Here is a 22,169-nt window from a genome sequence, read left to right as displayed (position 1 = left end):
TCTTTATCCATTCATCTGTTGATGGAAAATTAGGTTGCTTCCATGCCCTGGCTGTTGTAAATAGAGCTGCAATGAACATTTTGGTACATGACTCTTTTCAATTATGGTTTTCTCAGGGTATATGCCCAGTAGTGGGATTGCTGGCTCGTATGGTAGTTCTACTTGTAGTTTTTTAAGAAACGTCCATACTGTTCTCCATAGTGGCTGTATCAATTTACATTCTCACCAACAGTGCAAGAGTGTTCCCTTTTCTCCACACCCTCTCCAGCATTTACTGTTTCCAGATTTTTTGATGATGGCCATTCTGACTTCATACATTTTTTTAAATGGATGGCTAGTGGGAAGCTGCTGCATAGCACAGGGAGATCAGCTCAGTGCTTTGTGACCACCAAGAGGGGTGGGATAGGGAGGGTTGGGATAGGGAGCGTGGGAGGGAGGCTCAAGAGGAGGGGATATGGGGACATATGTATGCATATGGCTGATTCACTTTGTTGTACAGCAGAAAAGAATACAACATTGTAAAGCATTTATACTCCAACAAAGCTGTGAAAAAAATACAGAAAAAAGAAAAAAGTTCATACATTTTTATATCTAAATGTTAAAGCAAACCAAAAGCTGGTCACTGACCAAGATAAAGTCTATATGGTTCAAAATATCTGGCAAAACGTTACTCTAATTAAAAACTTCACAGAAACATTACTGCTTTGATGAAAACACTGCCCCTAAAATTACCAAATGCGTCAATGTAACAAGATTATGTTTTGCAAATTATTTATCAAACACTGTACCTTAATATCTGAGTACTATCAGAATTTGGAACATACGCTTTTTAATTTTTTTGCTCAGCTTTCTGATTCATCTGTTACCCGCTGGCTCCCCTACAGCCCTGGTGAGGAATAATCTCGTAATCCCAAAAGCACTCACTGTCTACCACCCTCAGGCAACTTACGACACCACTTGAAGGAAGGACCATCACCTCTACTTCTTCAAAGTGCTCAGCAGAAGGGATAACAACACACCTGATGACTAACAGATCAGTGTACCTGAGTGATACAGACATGATGCCGAAGGAGCAGGGGTTCTGATTCTCAGGTCCGTATTTTAAAGAACGTACAAAATTAAATTTAGCATTCCCTTCTATTTTGACTATGCGCAGCAAACTACAATATTATCAGCAGTACTGTGACTTTGCACCAATAGAACTCGCATTATTTTCATAGCAAAAGTTGTTGCACATACCTAATAGATCATTTAAGTTCATCACTATTTTGAAATTATGGTAGTTATTAGACCTACTGCCAAATTTATTAATGCATTAGAGAAGCACCATATGCTATAACTTTTATATTTAACTATATTTCAAATATAATTTATTTCCTCTGTAAAACCAATGTTTTTGGTTTTGCATTAAAATATTCTGAGGAAAAAAATAAATAAATAAAATAAGATATTCTGAGGAAGGCTTCCCCAGTAGCACAGTGGTTGAGAATCCGCCTGCCGATGCAGGGGACACGGGTTCAATCCCTGGTCCGGGAAGATCCCACATGCCGCAGAGCAACTAAGCTCGTGTGCCACAACTACTGAGCCTTACTCTAGAGCCCATGAGCCACAACTACTGAGCCCGCATGCCGCAATTACTGAAGCCTGCGCGCCTAGAGCCCGTGCTCCACAATGAGAGAAGTCACTGCCATGAGAAGCCCGCGAACTGCAATGAAGAGTAGCCCCCGATCGCCGCAACTAGAGAAAGCCCACGTGCAGCAACAAAGACCCAACACAGCCAAAAATAAATAAATAAATAAATAAATATTTAAAAAAATATTCTGAGGAGTTCAGGCTTCACTGGGATGTCAAAAAAGTTCATGACATAAAAAAGTTAAGAAGCCCTGTGACACAGAAATAGTGTTAACAGACGCTGTGCAATAATGAAAATCAGGACTTCTCTGGGTGGGGCAGTGGTTGAGAATCTACCTGCCAGTGCTGGGGACACAGGTTCAAGCCCTGGTCCAGGAAGATCTCACATGCCGCAGAGCAACTAAGCCTGTGTGCCACAACTACTGAGTCTGCGCTCTAGAGCCCACAAGCCACAACTACTGAAGCCCGCACGCCTAGAGCCTGTGCTCTGCAACAAGAGAAGCCACCGCAAGGAGAAGCCCGCGCACCGCAACGAAGAGCAGCCCCCGCTCGCCACAACTAGAGAAAGCCTGTGCACAGCAACGAAGACCCAATGCAGCCAAAAATCAATAATTAATAATTAATTTTTTTAAAAAAACTGAGGAGCCTTCTAGAATAAGCTCTCACTGGCCAAGAATGGTCAATTTTAACATTGCTAAGGTCAATAGCTGCAACAGATCAAGAAACGCATCAAATGTATTATTATTATTATTTTTTTTTTTTTTTGCTGTACGCGGGCCTCTCACTGTTGCGGCCTCTCCCGTTGCGGAGCACAGGCTCCGGACGCGCAGGCTCAGCGGCCATGGCTCACGGGCCCAACCGCTCCGCGGCACGTGGGATCTTCCGGGACCGGGGCACGAACCCGTGTCCCCTGCATCAGCAGGCGGACTCTCAACCACCGTGTCACCAGGGAAGCCCATCATCAAATGTATTTTTAAAAAAAAATAATAATGAAAATCATTAGAAACTACAATCTCTTCTTGGATCTCAACAATGCTTCTTGGAATTCCCTGGTAGATTTCATATTCAATTCCATAATCATCCACATTCAACAAGATAATTCAGCTAAATTGAGGCTCTATGCCTACTCTATTGAAAGAGGTTCTCAAACAGCAATATGCAGAAGAATTACCCATGGCGCTCACTAAAACTACAGACACACAAGCACCATCTCCAGATATTCTGATTCAGTAGGTTTGTGGTTGAGTAAATGAACCTGCATTTTCCAAAAAACTAGCACATAATCCTGACGATGGGCCATGAGCAAAACTTAAGGAACACCACCTGTGGTGATTTTATACCCCTTAGGAGGTGTAAATACCTAATTTCAGAAATTCAGATACTCAAATAACTCATAATCCTCTCTAATGTATAATTTTCCATTTCTTCTGCTAATAGTGAAAAGGCTTACAAAGTTTCCAAATGCTAACTTTCAAATGTCCTCTGATGGAATACAAAATAGTCACAGGCTGAAATAAACTATCTTTTGTTCTCAGCACAGAACAGTTTAATTTCCATTTTCCTGCTTATCCTCTCACTCTCACCTATTCAGGATGAAGGAACTCTGTCCCATGCAGCTTTTGGTTAGCATTAACTATTCTAAAGGTATTTAAACAGGCATACACTTAAATACTTTGGATTTCCTGCTTAATCAAGTCAATCTTTCAAACCATTCCATGATGTTTTATTATGTTTACCCTGAAACGAATGGAAATTTAATCTTTACGTTTGTACCGCATTTCGCATTTGATCATATTCAGCTGACATCACAACCAATTGAAAAATTAATTGTTCATTCCTAGAATACAAGTTTTGAGTTACTGTATGCTCCTTCTAGTAACCAGTAATAATTTCATGCACTTCTTGATGCACAGTAAGAATGAGAAACATCTTCACCTACCTGTTCATAACCATTGGTGGCATGCCCATATTGTTTTGTGCCATTACTTTATTTATGCCTTTAAGGGCCACCATTTTGGCTTTCATTATAGGATCTGTAATTGCATCAAAATCTAAAGAAGAAATATATTTTAAAGTTACTTATTTCATAGTATTTGGTTCAAGTGACACTAAAAGGTAACATAACTACCACAAACATTATGTAACTTACAGACTCTTATTCTTTATTATTTAATAATCACTATTATAGGTCCTATACCAGGTAAGGAAGGAATTATGAGATGGCAAGAACCTCATCCTGAAATTAATCCCATCTAAGTGATCCACACTTTTAATACGTTAGTACTGTAAGAATCAAAACAAGGTGCCTGTCAAATGTAAGAGAGATTATACCAGTAATCTAAAGCAATGAAATTCCTTCCATCCAAACTTTCACAATTCTAAGCAGAATTGCTTCTTTAGTAATGTTCCACCATGAATGAGAATTTGCAGTTATTACCAATACTAAGGAATTCCACTAAATTGGTTATTACTCTTTATGAGAAAAATGTATCAATTTCTTACAAGAAACATAGGCTACTGACAAAAGACCTCTTTGCATATAAATAAAAAAGAAATGGACCAATATGATGGAATTGGTAATGTACGAAGGACAGAAGGTCAGTTTTACTGTTTAGAAGAAAGCAATCCTTGGACATGTGTCCTTTGATTGCTAATTCTTTCTCTTAGAGGCACTCACTCAGGTATTTCTACTGCACTGCTGTTCTCTTGGCGGGGGGGTGTTCCCCAAATAAGTAAGCTATTGGAAGTAAGTTAAAGAGCTTCATATAACCAAAAAAAAAAAAAAGCCAAGCATTCATTGGGCATAATAGGACAGTAAGAAGTTTACTCCTAGCAGAGTTCCTTTAAATTCACCTTTCAGTGACTCTGAAAATACATGGTAATAATGGTTAGAAGGCAGGAACTAAAAAAGATTTATTTCTATTAAACAATCCCATAAAAGACAGACTTGAGAAAGTCTGAAACTCAGAGTTTTGAATCTCTTGATGTACCTGGGAGGAATCTAAAACTCTTAATCACGTTCATTTCAAAGCTGAAGGAGGAACAGAAATACAGCCCTCAGTGCTCTAGTCCACACTAGTAGTTTAATACACAAATTGTGTATTAAACTATTAAACAATTGTGTAGTTTAATACACAAATCTTGTAAGCATACTGCATCCCACCCCATGCCCACAGTAACTATTTCTGAAACTCCGAGGAATTCCTACCGATATTAGGGAAGAACGGTTCAGACCGCTGACGGATCATGGCTTGCATCTGTCTTTGCTGTTGCTGTTCTTGTCTCTCTTGATCCAAAAGGTCCTGCAGAAGTAGAGGCTGCTCCTCCAGAAGGAGGGGCCTCTCTCTATTCTGCTGGGCGGCCGTCTGAGGGACCATCAGCTGCTGGGGCCCAGACACGCCACTGGGGGCAGACTGACTTGTCAGAGGCACAGTCTGATTCACAGGCTTTGCGGTTCCAAAACCGCGATGCACTGTTGGCTGACCCTGAATGAATCCTGGACTTGCCTGCACACCCTGAGGGAAAGTATGGTTTAATCTAGGGACTACTGTCACATCAGAATTCAACGTATTATCCAAAGCATGACCAGGCGGCGTCATTAGAGGGGGAGGCAAACTTGACACATGACTGGACGGTGAGGCTGGCAAAGTTGGTGGTGGAGACCCCAATGGCCTAACGTCTGAATTATCAGATTTTTCATTAGCAAGTAAACTTGAGAGAACTGGAGTTGATCCAGGTATGCTACAAGAGTTTATCACATCTTCAGCAGGCAGCTGAGTGGACCCACGAACACCTGTGTTGGAGCCAGCCGTTTCGCGATTAGTTCTTTTCTCAAGTAGATCTGCATCACAGGACTGCAAAGAAGCTTGTTCCCCATCGTTCCCGTCTGTATGAGCAGGGTCCTGTGGGCAGGCAGCGTCAACAGTATCTTTACCCTCATCACTTTTCTCACTTTCACATTTGGTTTCCCCTTTAGAATCTGGAGACAGTACTTCTGTTTTAATCTCACTGCTGACAGTGGATTTTTTCCAAGAAGAATGTTTATCAGAAGGAACCATACTTTTGTCATCTTGCTCCTTTTTTGGGGGTTCAACAGATACACACTGATTATCTAACTTATCATCAATTGGAACATTAAGGTCTAGTTCCTCGTTAAACATGCTTTTCTTATCTCCCAGGTCAAGTTCTGGATCTGTATATGCAATGATATCAAATTCTCCTGACCTTAAGAGGTCATCCAGGTTGGGATCATTAGTTTCCAAATTACCTAAAGTATCCAATTCATCTCCCTTGCCATCCTCTGTATCTAGATTTAAATTTTCAAGATCTTCATCATCTAAGTCTTTGACTTCAACCCCCTCGAGGTCTTTAACATCTAGTTCTTTGACAGATGGGTCATCAGAATCAAGCTTTTCTTCAAGCCCACCAGAAGACTGGGTGGTTATCTGTAAATTATCAGATGTTGTTTCAGCTGGTGCAGATGTTGACAAAGGGGCCTCTGAAAACTCACCACCTAAGGAGTGGCTCAGAGACCTCATGACCACAGAAGATGAATGGACAGGGTGGCTTTGCTCTTGCTGAGATGGTGGCACTTGTTCCAAATTTGGATGCACAGGCAGCTGATGAGGGAGACCTTGGGAAGGTCGTCTCATGGGGTCTGTGTGCCTAGGGCCTGGAAAGTCTGGCCGGGGAATGAAGTTTCCATGTCTTGGATGAGAAGGTGCCTCTATAACGTTGCCAGGAGAAGCAGGGAACGGCATCCGAGGCCTTCCATCAGGGGTCCTGTGCCTCAATTCAATAAATGCTTGGCCCAGTATGTTATGCTGCTGAACTGACAGGCTCTGTGGTGAAAAATGTGGAGGAAGTCCACCTGGATTATTCGTTTGCGAGTTATTTAAAGGCCTGGGCATATCTACAGACATAGATCTTCTCAGCTGTGGAGGAAATCCAGATCCTTGTATTTGTTGAGGAGGTACAAGGAAGCGTTCCTGACTTGACAAGGTACCGTGACTACCTCCTGGAAATCCAAATCTAAAAGAAGACATTTAAAAAGCATATAGTCAATATCAAGTATTGATATTGTAAAAAAGTAAAAAGGAAAAGCTTTAGATTAAACACAGATACAAAATTAACGTTGCCAAATACAATGACTTAGCAAAAACAAAATAATCACCATTAGCAACTACTTATAAAGTATCTATATGCAAGTAAATGTTTGCCAAGTACCCTATAATGAATACCATATCCGAGCTCTAAAGGCATACGATCTAACAGATGACATATAGACAAAGACAAAGCAAAGCCACCAAAGCAGATGGAATCAGTTGCTTAGAAATCAGCACATACTATTGGAGTTGCAAAGGAGTCCATTTCTTTTTTCTATATTTAGGGAGGCTATGATACAGAGGAAGCTGATTTGGGGGGATGCTTGAATGAAGGTAGAAGGTCTAATGAATTGTACTAGAGAGACTTTATAGGCCTCTGCACATGAGAAAACAAAGGCATGATGACTGGACAGGTTAACCTATTATTTGCTTGAAAGGAATGAGGACTGGGGGTAGTAAGACAAAGAATGATAGGCATTATCTGCAAAGATTTAGTAAATGAATAAATTAGAGAAATACTTTTATTTATATTGTACCTCATTCTAGAAAAAACTAAAGGTAATTTACAAATAAATATAAAACAGAGCAACAGGCAAAAGTAAGGAGAAAGAAAAAAGGAAAACAAGGGTAAGACTTTAACATGGAGGTAGGTATTAGACTAAAAGCTATACCTGATAAAACGAAAAGCATGTTAAAGAAATATTATTATATTATAATAATATAATACCTTATTATAACTCAGGCCTACATTTGGCTTTGATTGTTCTACTACCCACTTCAAAGATGGAAACCACTCATCACAAAAAATTCCTACAGGAAAACATCCCTTCAATTTGCAAATTTCCAGAAATATTTACCATGTAAATTAAAATTAAAAATCTAAGGAGAGAATAATTCTCACTCATCACATCACAGGAGGCTTTGAAAGAATATGGCAGTTACATTTTAAAGGTTTGCCTGGTAGGATAAACTACATCGCTGTGGCTGTGACATAAGGCTAGTACAGTCAATATTTCATAACAAAGGGAGTGCTTTTACACTCTGTTGAGTACTGAGGGGTTTAAAGAAAAACCCACGACCTCTCATTAGTGAAAAATAATGTTGATCATATCTCAAAGGGATCAAAAAGTAAAAAACAGCATAAACTTCTTGATTAAGAGTAATTTCAAAGGATACACACACACACACACACACACACACACACACACACACACACATTAAAAAGACACTGAATCCCTTTGCTGTATACCTGAAACTAACACTACATTGTAAATTTAACTATACTACAATTAAAAAATGGTCCCTAACAAAATCATTTCAGTTCTGCATTCCCTTCTATTAGCAATTTAAATCTGGCATGAAACTAAAAGCATTACCTAAATCCATGAGGTCTCATCCCCATACCAGTAACATCAGGAGTATAGGGTCCACGCGGATCTTTTGGGAAAACAGCATATCTAGGTCCTAGAGGAGGGCCAATGGGAGACCTGATGCTCCCAGGATAGGGGGGTGGAGGCCTAGTAAAAGCCTGGCTGACACTCTCCGGCTGCCAGTGCTGCAGGGGCCCCGGATGAGGCACTGGTCCTGGGTCCTGTGACCCTTTCTCCTGTCGACCTGCCAGCTTCTTCTGCTGTTGCTGCTGGAGGATGATTTCACGTAACTTCTGTCGCTGAATGGAAAGAAACAAAAAATGACCGGGACTTTTTAAGTCTCAATGATTCAGAAACTTGACTATGGTAATGTTTAAAATACCGTAATATTTCAAAGTATGATAAAACACTAGTTACACTTAAATATTCAATTGGTTATAAAAAATAAAGGGATGATTTGGGTCCTTTTCCTTGCCATACAACTATCACAAAACTGAACCTTTCATATTTAAGAATTCCCCTCCCAACTCATGAAAATTGTAATTAGATAAAAGAATAAGTCCAATTCATCAGTGTTGATTTTACCAATTTCATTTTTCTTCTTTGCAGTGTGACAAATTCTACAGAAAAGATCGACTTTAACAGCTGTATATAAATTACTCAATTTGATAAAATGAATAGCTTTCTCGAATAATACATTTAAAACATCTGAGAACATTCAACCTGTTTACCTGTCTCAGTTTCTCTGTATCTGCTTGAGACATGTTTACAGTGCTCTGTGTATCGGTGACTCCTGAGGTCGGTACAGGTCCGGGAAGCTGGGACACACCAGAGAACTGCTGGCCTTGAGAATTCATGGGTGAGCTGGAAGGTGCACTGAAGCTCCCCTCTGATCTAGGCCGTGGCTGCTCAGCGACATCATGGGCAACCTGACTTGTTCCGAAAGAGTCAGACTGAGGTCTCTGAGTCATGGGAGGCTGCTCATAGGGGTCACGAGGGGCAGACGGGGAGACACGGCTAAAAGTGTCTGAAAGGCCAGGTCCCGGTGGCCTGGGTGTTTGGGAACACGCATCAGGTGGCCTTACCAAAGGGCCAGGTAAGGCTGCTCCTCGATTTTGTGCTGCCTGCAGGAAAGGGTCCTGACTCGGCGCGAGGACCGGTCTTGTCGCTGAGGACCTGGCAAAACCCTCTGAAATCCTTGGCCTCGGCACTGCTGGTGGCTGAGGGTAAGGAACAGAGACTCCCGGTCTCGGTGTCCCAGGCGGGTGACCGCGGGGATCAGAGCGTCTCTGATTAGCTGCAGACGTGACAAACAGGTCTGCCTGCGCAGACGGCCTCGGGGTCGGTGGCTGCTGACTATACGGATCAACGGTGGGCCGGGGAGTTCCAGGAGGTTGAGAATAGGGGTCTGGATTGGAGCGAGATGTTCCTGGGGGTTGGGAATAGGAATCTACAACAGGACGTGGAGTTCCCGGAGGTTGGGAGTACGGGTCCTGAGATGTTGGCCTTGATATGGTTCCAGGCTGGGAAAAAGCCCTTGAAGGATGAGCAAAAGATTCATTCATTGCCGGATGCGGGGTGATGGGAGACTGGCTATATGGATCACTTGACTGGTTATGAGAAAAGTTATCTACAGGTCGTGGTGTCAAAGCAGGCCTCTCATAAGGGTCGACAGACAATCGCCTTGGTGCCTGGGACACTGATCCATAAGGGTCCTGGGAGGATGGGGGCGGCTGCATTGGAGCTTTAAAAGGTCCGGGACCACTATCAAGAGGTGCCGGTGTCAACAAGGGTCGAGCATATGGGTCAGGTATCCGTTGTCTTTGAAACGCATCTGCCCTAGGAGATGGTTTAGCAAAGTGGTCATTGGTTCCAGACGCTAGAGGACCTTTCGCAGTTTGTTCAGAAACTACAGGAGACCGGGGTAGGCCTAAGGGTTTGGGAAATGGATCTGTCATCACAGGCCTAGGTGTGTCTGGAGGCTTTGCATAGGGGTCACTACTTGCCGTGGAGGAAGAACATAAATCTCTGACTGGGGATGGCCTATTTGCTGTTGTCTCGCTCATCTGAGTGGGCCTCGATACGGATGATAAAGGTGCACAGTTTTCCACGAGTGCAGAATTTCTTCTGGAAAAACCATGGCCCCCAGGAGGTGGTCTTGGGGTACCAACCATTTTCGCATAAGGATCCACTGGAGATGGCGGCCGGGAGTTAGAAGATCCAGGGGAAAACATCTGTGGGGAAGGCGGCTGAGGAGTCTGAGCCTGCGGCAGACTCTCCGGGATGGAGATGCGGGACGGCGCTGGGGGAGGAGGTGGAGCGTGCGGTTTTACAAACACGTCATCTGATGGCGCGGACGTGGGGGCGCCAGGCAGCTGCTTCGCAAACAGGTCTTTATGGAAGGACGGTGCCGGAGACATACTCCCGTTGCCAGGCTGCGGGGTCAAGGGGCTCTGGACCCCACCGGTCGGCGTGTCCGAGCCAGAGCGCCCCAGCAGAGGCTGAGAGCCGAGCTGCTGCTGCTCGTTCTTCGCCTGCTCCAGCTTCTGCGTGGCCTCGATCTTGGCCTGCTGCTTGCTTTTCTGGCGCATTTGCTGTTGGAACAGGAAAGAAAAACAATCATACGGCTAAGGAAGAACATAGCTGTCACGGGGCAGGGGGGAACAGCAACAGAAAACTTATTCCTTTGATGTCGTCAGTTTCCAGATTGCTCCCCTATTATAAATTCCTCAAGAGGAGAGACTATTATTCATCAGAGTATACCGAATGTCTATGGCAGCATATTGTTTATAATATTTACCAAAACTTCCCCAAATCAACTTAAATATATTTTACTGAGAAAGGAAAGTTTATTTTAAATCAAATTTTTATATTCTAGTAAGAACTATAGCTGAAATTGTATCATAAATAGCTCTTTTCTCAAAAAGCAAAAACTCAATTTTAAAAAGCAAATTCTTTTTTTTAATTAATTCTTTTATCTTTTTATTTTTGGCCACGTTGGGTCTTTGTTGCTGGGTGGGCTTTCTCTAGTTGCGGCGAGCGGGGGCTGCTCCCCGTTGCGGTGCGCGGGCTTCTCATTGCGGTGGCTTCTCTTGTTGCGGAGCACGGGCTCTAGGCAGGCGGGCTCAGTAGTTGTGGCTCGCGGGCTCTAGAGCGCAGTCTCAGTAGTTGTGGCGCATGGGCTTAGTTTAGTTGCTCCATGGCATGTGGAATCTTCCTGGACCAGGGCTCGAACCCATGTCCCCTGCACTGGCAGGTGGATTCTTAACCACTGCACCACTAGGGAAGTCCTAAAAAGCCAATTCTTAAAGAAACAGAAACACACACCTGTCTGAATTTCCATTCCTGTTCATGTTCCGATTCTCTTTGCTTTAGTGGATCTTTAAAAAGATCTGAATCAACACGAGAGCTGGGATCGATGCTGTCTTGCTGTTGCTGCCTTTTCATGGAATCATTTGACATCTGTACTTTATTAATGCGTAAAGCAGCTCTGTTATCTCTGGCTTTTTGCTTTGAAAAAAGGAGAAGAAAATTATCTCCCAGTATATGTTAAAATTAAATAAAACTATGACAAACTTTATCATACAAAAGCAAGAAAAAGTTGGGTTAAATAGTTGAAAACAGTTGAAACATTAACCTTGAGAACGTACAGTCTCTTGTGTGAAAAGATCTGGACACTACCTCACTTTTCCCTTTTATAAGGCATGTTTCAACTGAAGACATATTTCCATCCCTCTATTTGAACCAGGCTAGAGAACCCAGGTGTAATCTAATATTTTCAATCCTAATTTTCGTAACAGACTCTTCAAAAATGGAACGATTAATATCTCTCTCAATTTAGAGAAAAGGAAAATACCAAATCAATCCTCCAAGTCTCAAATCTGGAATCTGAAGCTTAACGTTAAAAAAAGAAAAATCATTGAGAAATATTAAAAATATCCTGCCATTACCTCTGCCAGTCAAGGTAAAACAAAACAAAGCATCATCGACACATCCCCCCACCAAAATTTTTGGCTTTATCCAAGCAGTCATTATCACTGACAATATGTCTGCTGAAGATCAAAGTAGAAAGTAAGTGCGTATATTTTCCAAAACGATAATGCAGATATAACATGCTTTCAAATGAAAGCAAGGATCTGGATCCAGTTGACAATCTTAATTTGGCTCTTTGGGAGAAAATAAGTCACCATCTGAACTGTGAATCTTATAAAATACCCTAATAATTCCTGGCCAAGTCCATGTTTCAAAAGCTCCTTAAAGGTGTCCAGGTACACCTCTTGCAAAATTCCCTACTAAACCTAATACAAAAAGTGCTTATTGTAGAAGAAACTGAGGTACACTGATGTGGCTGCTTTATCTCTTTCGAAGAGATAAAGCAATTTAAAAGTGAAATGAATTAAACGTGCTCCTAGGACAAGTGATTTCAATCTTCAGCATACTGCTTCGATTAACCAGCTTATGAAAATGTCACCCTCTATATTAAGACATCATGAGTTAGGAAAACACTATAAAGCAAAGCTGTTTATTAGTTGTACAACTATTTAACATATGTTTTTTGGAATGGGAAATCTTTTTATTAACCTAAGACAATAATAATAAGATTCACATATTGTGTCTGAAGGCATGACACATATGAGTTTTTTTAAATACCACGTATGGTGCTCTTTCCTGCGAGCTTGCTTTTCTCCACAGCTTGGCAATTTGCTTCACTCTAGTAGTCCAGTCTGCAACAAAAGAACACAGTAGACACATTCACAGAGCCACGGTAATGATGTGTCTTAATCAAAAGGTTGATAAACTGCTAACAGTTAAACTTATTCTGCCCATATTTTCATAAATGAATAGTCCTGTGTTTAGTTCTTTGTACAGTATAAAGTTCCGGGCACACAGCAGACCAAACATATTTCTGAATGGAGTGCTGCCTCATTAACAATCTCACCTGTGGAGTTGCGAAGTTTTTAAATCAAAGTTCTAAGCAGCCAAGATAAAGTTAAGCCAAACATAATAGATTCTCTCAACCATGTAAGATGCTACCAGGACCAAAGCTAAAAGTTTTGGAAAACATCTGTACTCAAGAGAAGTCTATCAAGTTGACCAAAAGTAAGTAATCATTATTAAAAATAAGCATCTCATCAGCACTTGTGCACAACAAAGACAGGGAAAAAGCAATGATTTCAAGCCACTTCTATGAAACGCAGTGTCAGGACAGTACACAAAATGAAATCTGGGTGAGATCAACAGTTAGCAATAAATGCAGAAATGCTTCTGTCCATATTTATAAAAAGAAAGCTTCGAAACAGCCAGTGAAAATGGAAATCAGCTACAGACCAACAGCCTTAACATGGTACTTCATGAGGTTCTAGAATCACACAGTACATCTATTAAAGAAAATTACTTTAAAAAAAGGAAACCTACAGCTCCAATCTAAGGACAATTTTTACACTGACACTAAGTGACTTAATAGAACCAGATATACCATCTCTAAGCAGCAAATAAAAGTGTGGGTTTAAAAAAAAAAACAAAAAACAAAAAAAACCACCCCTGAAGAATGTGTATACTGCTTTAACAGACAGCCCTGCATTAAACCACTGATTTCTCTTGTTAGATAAGGTAGCATTTATTTTTTATGCATAATAATAAATAAAGTACTACAAGGCGGCCAAACCAAAAAGGCCAAACCTAAAAAGACGGGGGTCATCCATAAAAAATCCACTTTTAAGTACTCCTCTAGTAATTTGAAAGAGCCACATGACAGCTAGGAAACTATTGCAAGACAAAGCTTAAGTGACCTTTTCAAAGCCTAGTTTGTCTTGCAACATGAACTCAAGATATTAAATGAGCATTTGCTTACAAATATTGTGTAAGTGACATTAATCCAAATGTTTCATCCTCTTGCTAATGAGAATTTTCAAAAATGGTACCACTGTACCATCTGCTTTTTTCAAATGGGCCAGACAGTCGGGAAGAATGGGAAATAATTCTGAGTTAGTTTCAATGTGAACAATACTTAGAATGGAGTCTGATTTAACCTAACTTAATACTTCTGATTAAATGATAAGCTGTTTATTCTAGGAATTTTCTTGTACACTTACACATGTAACACAACACTGACTCCCATGTATTTAAAAAGACTGCTAGGAGCTGGAATCACTTCATTAATTGAAATTAACTTCTGGGAAATATGCTAATCGGCACAGGGCTTAGGACTAAGAAAATGCAAGTTCTTTCTAGATATCTAGGGAATCTTCACATTGTGCAGAGTCACACTAGATAAAAATTAATGGTGATACACGGGCTCTCTATTACAGTAAGACAAGAACAAAAAAAGCCTGTCACGTGTGGGCAAGTTGGTCAGATGTAACGCAGTGATATACCCGTGACTTACCTGGGAACTCTTCCTTCAGGTTGGGGAAATTAATGTTTGTGTAGAGGACTGGTGCTACCGTTGCCATTTCACCCAGGGCCTCCTCTTTCTCCCACTTGAGGGTGCTTCTCTGGGCATTTGACATTGTATCATTTTCTCCTTCCATAGTGGGGGCTGATGATGTCCAAGAGCCGTTAGGGTCACTTGCCATTGGATTAAATGCTGGATTTTTATCCCTGGCAAATAATAAACAACGTTACTTCATAAACATAAAATAAGTTTCTAAGTACTGTGGTCAAGTACAATTTCATTAAACCTATTATTACAAAATAGCTAAAATGTTTGATGATTTTTAGCAAAGATCACGATGAGTGCAACACACTAGCACTGTGCACAATCACTCAGACTAATAACCATTCATATAACAAAAAGGATTTACGTTTCCGTAGAAAGTGGAGGCTTTTAAATACCTGGCATCAGTGTAGGGGGACTGCGCTACAGCAGAGAAAGTTCCCAGTCCACTTCCAGGAGGCAAAGAATTATGTGCGAGATGAGGACTGGGTCCAATAAGGCCGTTCATGAGTGGCATCCGTGAAAAAACATCTTAAAAGAAGAAAGCAGTAATTTTTGCATATTATTAAAAAATAATTAAAAAGCAGCAGAAATATTTCTAAATAAAAATTCGTAATACTACTTAAAGGTAGGATTTTCCCCCCAATATTATACTGTAAAATATCCCTTAAAGAGTGACTTGGTTATAAAATTTTGAAATATGGACTCTATAATTCTGTTTACTTCATTACGGTATCATGGAAGTAGCATGTGTTTTGGAGTCTGACAGCCCTGAGCTTGAATCGTAATTCTGCTACTTGTTACAAGCAGAATCAACCACTGTTTCTATAAAATGAAGGTATTCTAGAATGTAACTGGCATACTGTATGTGCAGTTTTCAGCACAGTGACTGCTATGCAGTAAGTATGCACTACATATGAGCTCTAAAAAAAGAATCAATCTCAATAAATGCTAGTGAGTTGTATCAAATACTCTTCTTCACGCAAAATTTACAAACAAATGTCCCTTACATGAAAAAAACACCTATTACTCTTAAATTGGCACTTTCTCGAAAGTAGTTTGGAACAGCAAGCAATATTTCATCTACCATTATAAACTGGACGACTACTGTTAAAAATAAATAATTTCTGTTTTTGACCTAATTTTCATTACTTGCAGTTTCAGCCCCCAAATGTATTTTAATTCTCATTCCAGTACCTTCGCGCCTTCTTTCTAAATAGACATTAGGCAAACCATAATAAGACCACCTTGTGTTTCTCCAAACGCTCCACAAGCATATAACTCCAACCCTTATTGCGATCATCTATTTTCCTAAACTATTTGGAAATAAGCCAACTGTCCTTAACCAAGCAGTTTTCCAGCAAAAAAACACACCTTTTTTTGGTGTACCTTCAAAAACCCCTTCCATAAACTTACAGTGGTAATCATTTCACAATGTATGTCCAATCACTATGCTGTACACCCTAAACTATGCAGTGCTGTATGTCAACTATATGTCAATAAAACTGGAAGGTGGGGAGAAAACCCTTCCAATTTAAAGACATAATAAATACATGGCCTCTACTTACGTTATAACACTCAGAACAACACTAGGAGATCCACATCCGCATCACCAGTTAATTATACAAATGAAAATCAGTTACAAAGTTGGTTAATACTTGGCACACCTGGGATAGTGACAGAGAACTCCTAACCCGATCGATCATTTGCCAAGCTATTAGAAAAAATAACGAAGAGAAGTGCCTTGCCCACATAATGTTCTACACTACATAATGTCCTTTCAGCCAAACCAGACCCTCCGTTACAACTCTCAAGTTCATCTGAGGATACTGGGGCTGACTGCCCGCAGCTTTTCAGGCTTTGTCTCAAGGACAGTGGTCCTGGAACCATCTGACTTCCAGATTAGGGCTTCTCCTGCAGAACGGCAGAGCTGGGCCCACTGGATCTGGACTCCACAACAAGTGTCTCAGGACACTTAAGTTCATTCCAAGGATCGGATTAAGAAGCAAGATTTCTGTATTTATTCCAAGTAGAATGCTACTTCTATTTTTAACTTTAGAGAAAAGTAGGTTCCACTAAGGAATATGATATTTTATTGAAAAATATCAGATGCCTTTCATGTAGTTAGGATAAAGAAAAGCTCCCTTCCTGGTAGTGAGAATGTGATCTATCCTGGAGCTAGGAGCACTGACTACTGTAACTGCAATACGACTATACTGAAACCTTACATAATAACAATAGCTATTACTCATTAGCAATTTAGTATATGCCTGGCACTGTTCTAAAACCTTTACACGTGTTAATTAACTCTTTGGTCCTCACAACCACGCCATGAAATGGGTTATTACGCGTAACTCCATTTACGCAAAAAGACCCAGAGAAATTAAATAACTTAAGTACACATAAATAAATGCAAAGCATTTTCCCTTTGTTATTATTTTAATTAGGAGGTGGTCTTTTTCCCATTCTCTCAAGTCTACCATACCTGGTCATACTAGTATCTTTTTCAAGGCATGAACCACGGTTAAGAATTGCAGTCACTTCATGTAACTTTCACCTAAAGTGATTTCAAGTTACTGTCTCAATCTTCTTGAAATTTCCCTTCTCCGCTTTCTGACCTTCTGTAAAACTGTCAACGCATCACACTCTGTCCTTCTCCTCATCGCTCCTACTAAGTTGTTCCACTGAAGATCACAACAATCTTATCATCCAGTGAAACAACACCTTTCATCCTACTTGACCCTACAACCCGTCTGATGATCGGCACTGCTGAGATCCTATACCTCTCACTCAGTGTCTCCATCTCTCAGTTTTTTTCACTTCCACCTAACGCTTAAAAAGGGGAAAGGAGTGTATAATTGCATACCTAATATAAATCAGTTGACTTAAGCATATAACTATTTAACTAAAAAGGGTTCTTCAAGCTTCTGTACTCTACTGGCAGTACATTCTCTTAAGAAACCTCACCCTTGCAACCACTACACAGACAATTCCTAAATTTTCATCTATAGCCTTGAACAACTGCAACTGCCTGTAAGTCGGAACAATGTGTATGTCCCATTTCTAACTAAAAATGGCCTAAAACTAATTCATTACATCTCCGCTACCCTCCCCCTACAACACACACACACACACACGCACACACGCACATGTGCACGCTTCTTTGTTCCATGTTTCTAGTTTACAGCATGACTGGTTATCCTCTAGGCAAGCCTGGCTTATACATAGTCTAGTTCAATTTATTTCCTTTTTCCTCACATCTTACATCCATTTGGTAGCACTATCCTACTTATTCTAACATCACTGTCTCTCAAATCCATCTCCTCCTTTCAATTAGCACTGCAGATATATTTAAATGGAGCCCAAATTCTAACTCAGTCCCAACTGCAATAAACTCATTAGTACAACTCTTCTTGTCTCAAATCCATTTTCAATACTGACATCAGAGCTACTCTGCCAAAACGTGTAACTCATCAGGTCATTTCACTGGTGTGAGGTCTCCAGTGCCTCTCAGAAACCTGGAGAAAAGACGGCCAACTGCCAATGCCTAGCTGTCTAGACACAATTCAGTCCCATGTATACTTTTTGTTCTGCCTTCTTTTTTTTTTTTTTTTTGGTACACGGGCCTCTCACTGCTGTGGCCTCTCCCGTTGCGGAGCACAGGCTCCGGACGCGCAGGCTCAGCGGCCATGGCTCACAGACCCAGCCGCTCCGCGGCACGTGGGATCCTCCCGGACCGGGGCACGAACCCGCGTCCCCTGCATCGGCAGGCGGACCCTCAACCACTGCGCCACCAGGGAAGCCCTGTTCTGCCTTCTTAAACACTGCCCACTTACCTCTCTTCCTTTGCTCTGGAAAATGTTAGAGTTGCCATTCTTGAGTATCTGTGTGGTCTCCCTGCATGTGACCTGATCATGCTTTATCCTTAAATTATTATTCTTTCAAACATGAATGCTGAAATCTTAGCAACTCCTACGCAAAAAAAAAATCAACCCCACCTTTCCGACGGTGATGACCTCCCCAGGAGAACATGCCTCTCGCAAAGGATCTCCTTCATCCCTCTCCAGAAAAGAAGAGGAAACACAAGAAGAAGCACCTGGTGCAGAGCCCCAATTCCTATTTCATGGATGTGAAATGCCCAGGATGCTATAAAATCACCACCATCTTTAGCCATGCACAAACAGTAGTTTTGTGTGTTGGCTGCTCTACTGTCCTCTGCCAGCCTACAGGAGGAAAAGCAAGGCTTCCAGAAGGGTGCTCCTCCAGACGGAAGCAGCACTAAAAGCTGCCGGAATCAAGATGAATGGGAAACCATCCCAAAAAACGTATTTCGGGTAAGAAAAAAACAAAACAAAACAAAAAAACTGCCCCCAACCTTCAAAACCTTATTTAAAATGAGACTGCACAGTTCAATGATTTAAACAATGATCATAAAACCTTTTATAAAGGAATACATCTTTAAATGATTTGATTTCGGAAATACATACTTATAGTTTCAGAAAACATGGAGATAGTTTTTTTTTATATGTTGAGAAGAGAAATATTGAAGAGTTCTTAATCATTAAGACAGCATATGGGAACAATTAAGGCAAGAAGCACTTATGATGAGTCTGTTTTATCCAAATGTAAATCACATGTTTAGTCTAGCAAAAATCAAGGTAAATTTATGTTTAGAGGCTAAACTGGTAGAAACTAAAATATTTCAATTATGTGCATTATAGAATTTTTCATGTATACACAAGACTGGTAGTAAAGATAACATTAAATTATTTGCACATTTCAGCACTTACACAAAAGCAGTGTATGAGCTTATAAAAGTATCATTACAAATTATTCAATTCAGTATATAATCATGAAGCAGTGACAACAGGATATAGAGAAATGACCCAATATTCAAATCATCAAGAATACACACCACCATCTCCCTTCTATAGGAGATTCCCAGACCTGCAGCACTATCACCTTACCTACCTACTCCCACAAATTTTAATTCTAGCCTATCAGATTTTAGCTCTCCAGGCAGAGGGAGAAAGGAAAGCCTTAAACTTGTTTTGCAAGTGGTTACAAATAGGCAGAAGAAAGTGGATTAAACAAAACAGGCACATTTCCACAGAATGAGGAATTTTCATAGTTGACAGTGGTAGAAAGGCCACTGATTTACTCTGAAAGTATGAACTAAGGATATATTCTGTGGCAAGGTATACAGTGGTGAAGACAGATGTGACCCAAGCCTTCAAGGAACTCACAATCTAAAGGGAAAACCATAATTACCCAAACAGTCATTTATATCTGCACCACATGCTACCAATGAAAAGCATGGGGTGGGTGTGGAGGTGGTGATTTGCTAACCACTGAGGAAATGACAGTGAAACTGAGACCAGGTGGATGAGCCTAAGGCAGCCAGGTGAGGGGGGAGCAGTTCTCCAAGCATCTCTGCAGGAAGGACTGAGTAAAAGTGAGCTGGGACTAGGAGTTGGGGATGGGAAGAAGGGAGGCACTGTTCATGGTGGTGCTGCAGATCGAGGGAGCAGAAGAATTCTGGCCATGAAGAGAATCGCCGATTTCCAGAGGATGTCAGGGAGGTAGGTGTGTAACTGAGGGAAACTCAGAGATTAGTACTCTTCCATCGGCACAAAAGAGGGCTTTCTGCCATCAGTTCGTGTGCGTGCTTACTGAGGGACACGCTCCGCAGAGCCATACTTACGACGCTTTCCGAGAGGCGACATACCCTGAGTGTGCGTGGGCAGCAGCGGAGGCACAGGAGGCTGTGGTATGGAAGCTGGCTGCGTGGCTGCAGGACTGAGCACAGCGGTAAACAAGTCCTCCACATCCTTTCCTCCAAGCTCTAGGAGACACAGTTCCAATGACAGTACGATTAAAGGGCTACAGAGCCAAAGCACAGGGAATTCCATTCTTACATACTAAAAATCAAAACACAAATACCTGGAATTTTATATAACTTCCCAAGAATTGCTCCTAGGATAAAATAAAGAGGTGGAAATATTAACAACTATCATTTCAATATACAGATACAAAACAGCATTTGACATAAAATCATCAGAAGAGAAGTCAAATTGTAAATAAGCATGCAGAAATCTTTGAAAATCATATTTACTCATGTCTTTTAGAAAGCCTAGATGTAGGGCAAATATTTTACCATCTGTGACCATTTTGTCTAGTTCAGGGCTGAGGATGCCATCGAGCTGCTCTTCACTTAATGGTCGTGAACTCTGATTGACACTTGGCTGAGGCAAAGAGGAAGGGTCATCAGTGCCGGCACCAACGTCTATTCCAGCTAGAGGAGCAAGGTATGTATATTAAAAAGTGAATTCTGAACACTCACACAAAATGCACTACACTATTTACCTGCATTAAGACACAACAATATGATTAATACAGAGCAATGAAAAGCCTGTAATTCTGAAGTAATCTGGATTCCTAAATCAATCTGGAGAGTCAATCAGTAAAAATTAGGCACAATGTATCTATAAACTTGGGTGCTGCTTAAAGTTATAGTTTAATCAATGCAAACACATTCCCTGAGAAACAAAAGAACACATCTGGTTCTAAAGTGCTAATTTCCACAAAAAAATAAGCAGCATATTATTAAGACAGGACTCTAAAAAGAATCAATATACAATGTTCAATATACAATTAACTGCTTAAACTTAGAAGATAGTGTTTCAAATGTATGGTTCAACTTATCATATGCAGTTTGTGAAACAAGTTTCACACAAATTTATGAAAAGCTCTAAAATTCTTAATGCCTTGTAAAAATTATCCTTTTGTGAATATTTCAACTACAGATCATATTTTTGAAATATTCTGTAGTCAAAAACAATATACAGATTATGTTTATTACATGCTTTATCTCATATAAATTGGTTTTTAAGCAATAGTCACATTTAAAACTGGTTTATCTACTTTATCATGCTTCCTCAATATTACTGCTATCAGAAAGTAAAATTTCATCTGCTCTTATCTGGAACTTATCTGCTCTTATAGGAACTAACTCTATAATATTTGGGTAATATTATAAATTACATATTAACATGAATAAAACCATTCATTTAAAAAAAAAGAACACTACAGAGAAAGTCATCCAAAGCACAGTACAGTTGTACCATGCTTTAGCTGCAAGCACAAAGGGAAAAGCAAAGTTGGATTAGTGACAAATTAGCACTATAACAAATACACATGCACCTACAGGTTGTTTCAGCTGAAATCACTATTTAAAAAAAAAAAAGACTACTTCTAGTCAGCCGTCATCCATTGCTCAGTTTCTTACCAAATGGACAAGATGAGCTCTCAACCTGGAAAGTGCATAAATCAAGACCTACAAGACCCAAACCAAATAAAATGGATGATTACCACGGGAGCGGGAGCTGGCGACAGTGCAAACAAAAGAAGAAACAGGTACAGCAGGACTCTAAGGCAACAGGCCTTAAATCTGATGCAATTAGACAGACAACAGAAATTAACTAACTTGCTATTTCCCCTCTTAAAGCAGGAAAGCCAAGGCAGATCAAACAAAATGATGAGTTCTTTGACAAAGGGAAGGGAGGGGAAGGGACGGGAGGGAGGGGAGGGGAGGGGAGGGGAGGGGAGGGAGAGAAAGAAAGGGAG

The 22,169-nt window shown here is 40.7% G+C and overlaps 2 protein-coding genes across 30 annotated transcripts in view; one reads left to right on the top strand and one right to left on the bottom strand.

Moving 5' to 3' along the window:
- KMT2C (lysine methyltransferase 2C) overlaps positions 1–22,169 on the bottom strand; it is a 298,083-nt gene that overhangs the window by 39,519 nt on the left and 236,395 nt on the right. For 20 of the 29 annotated variants that reach the window (XR_003679677.2, XM_028489535.2, XM_028489534.2 and 17 more), the window contains 12 exons: positions 21,832–21,879; positions 20,659–20,838; positions 20,487–20,519; positions 20,248–20,388; positions 14,942–15,074; positions 14,493–14,707; positions 12,758–12,831; positions 11,435–11,617; positions 8,839–10,701; positions 8,114–8,406; positions 4,841–6,663; positions 3,572–3,683 (listed from right to left, as the gene is read on the bottom strand). Coding sequence is in view for 28 of the 29 variants with exons in the window: in XM_028489535.2 (XP_028345336.1) it covers positions 3,572–3,683; positions 4,841–6,663; positions 8,114–8,406; positions 8,839–10,701; positions 11,435–11,617; positions 12,758–12,831; positions 14,493–14,707; positions 14,942–15,074; positions 20,248–20,388; positions 20,487–20,519; positions 20,659–20,838; positions 21,832–21,879 (5,098 nt within the window). In the remaining variant the exon portion in view is untranslated. The remainder of the gene's footprint in view (positions 1–3,571; positions 3,684–4,840; positions 6,664–8,113; positions 8,407–8,838; positions 10,702–11,434; positions 11,618–12,757; positions 12,832–14,492; positions 14,708–14,941; positions 15,075–20,247; positions 20,389–20,486; positions 20,520–20,658; positions 20,839–21,831; positions 21,880–22,169) is intronic. The other 9 variants (XM_028489545.2, XM_028489559.2, XM_028489552.2 and 6 more) reach the window with 5 other exon arrangements.
- Positions 16,664–20,241, top strand: LOC102988647 (40S ribosomal protein S27-like). Its single transcript, XM_055084737.1, has one exon. The coding sequence runs from the start codon at positions 18,574–18,576 to the stop codon at positions 18,823–18,825; it is 252 nt and encodes an 83-aa protein (XP_054940712.1). The 5' UTR covers positions 16,664–18,573; the 3' UTR covers positions 18,826–20,241.

The sequence above is a fragment of the Physeter macrocephalus genome, chromosome 5, assembly GCF_002837175.3.
Source record: "Physeter macrocephalus isolate SW-GA chromosome 5, ASM283717v5, whole genome shotgun sequence".
In the NCBI taxonomy this organism is placed as follows: Eukaryota; Metazoa; Chordata; class Mammalia; order Artiodactyla; family Physeteridae; genus Physeter; species Physeter macrocephalus.
Note: the sequence above shows the minus strand (reverse complement) of the source record. Positions and strands in the feature narration are given on the sequence as shown.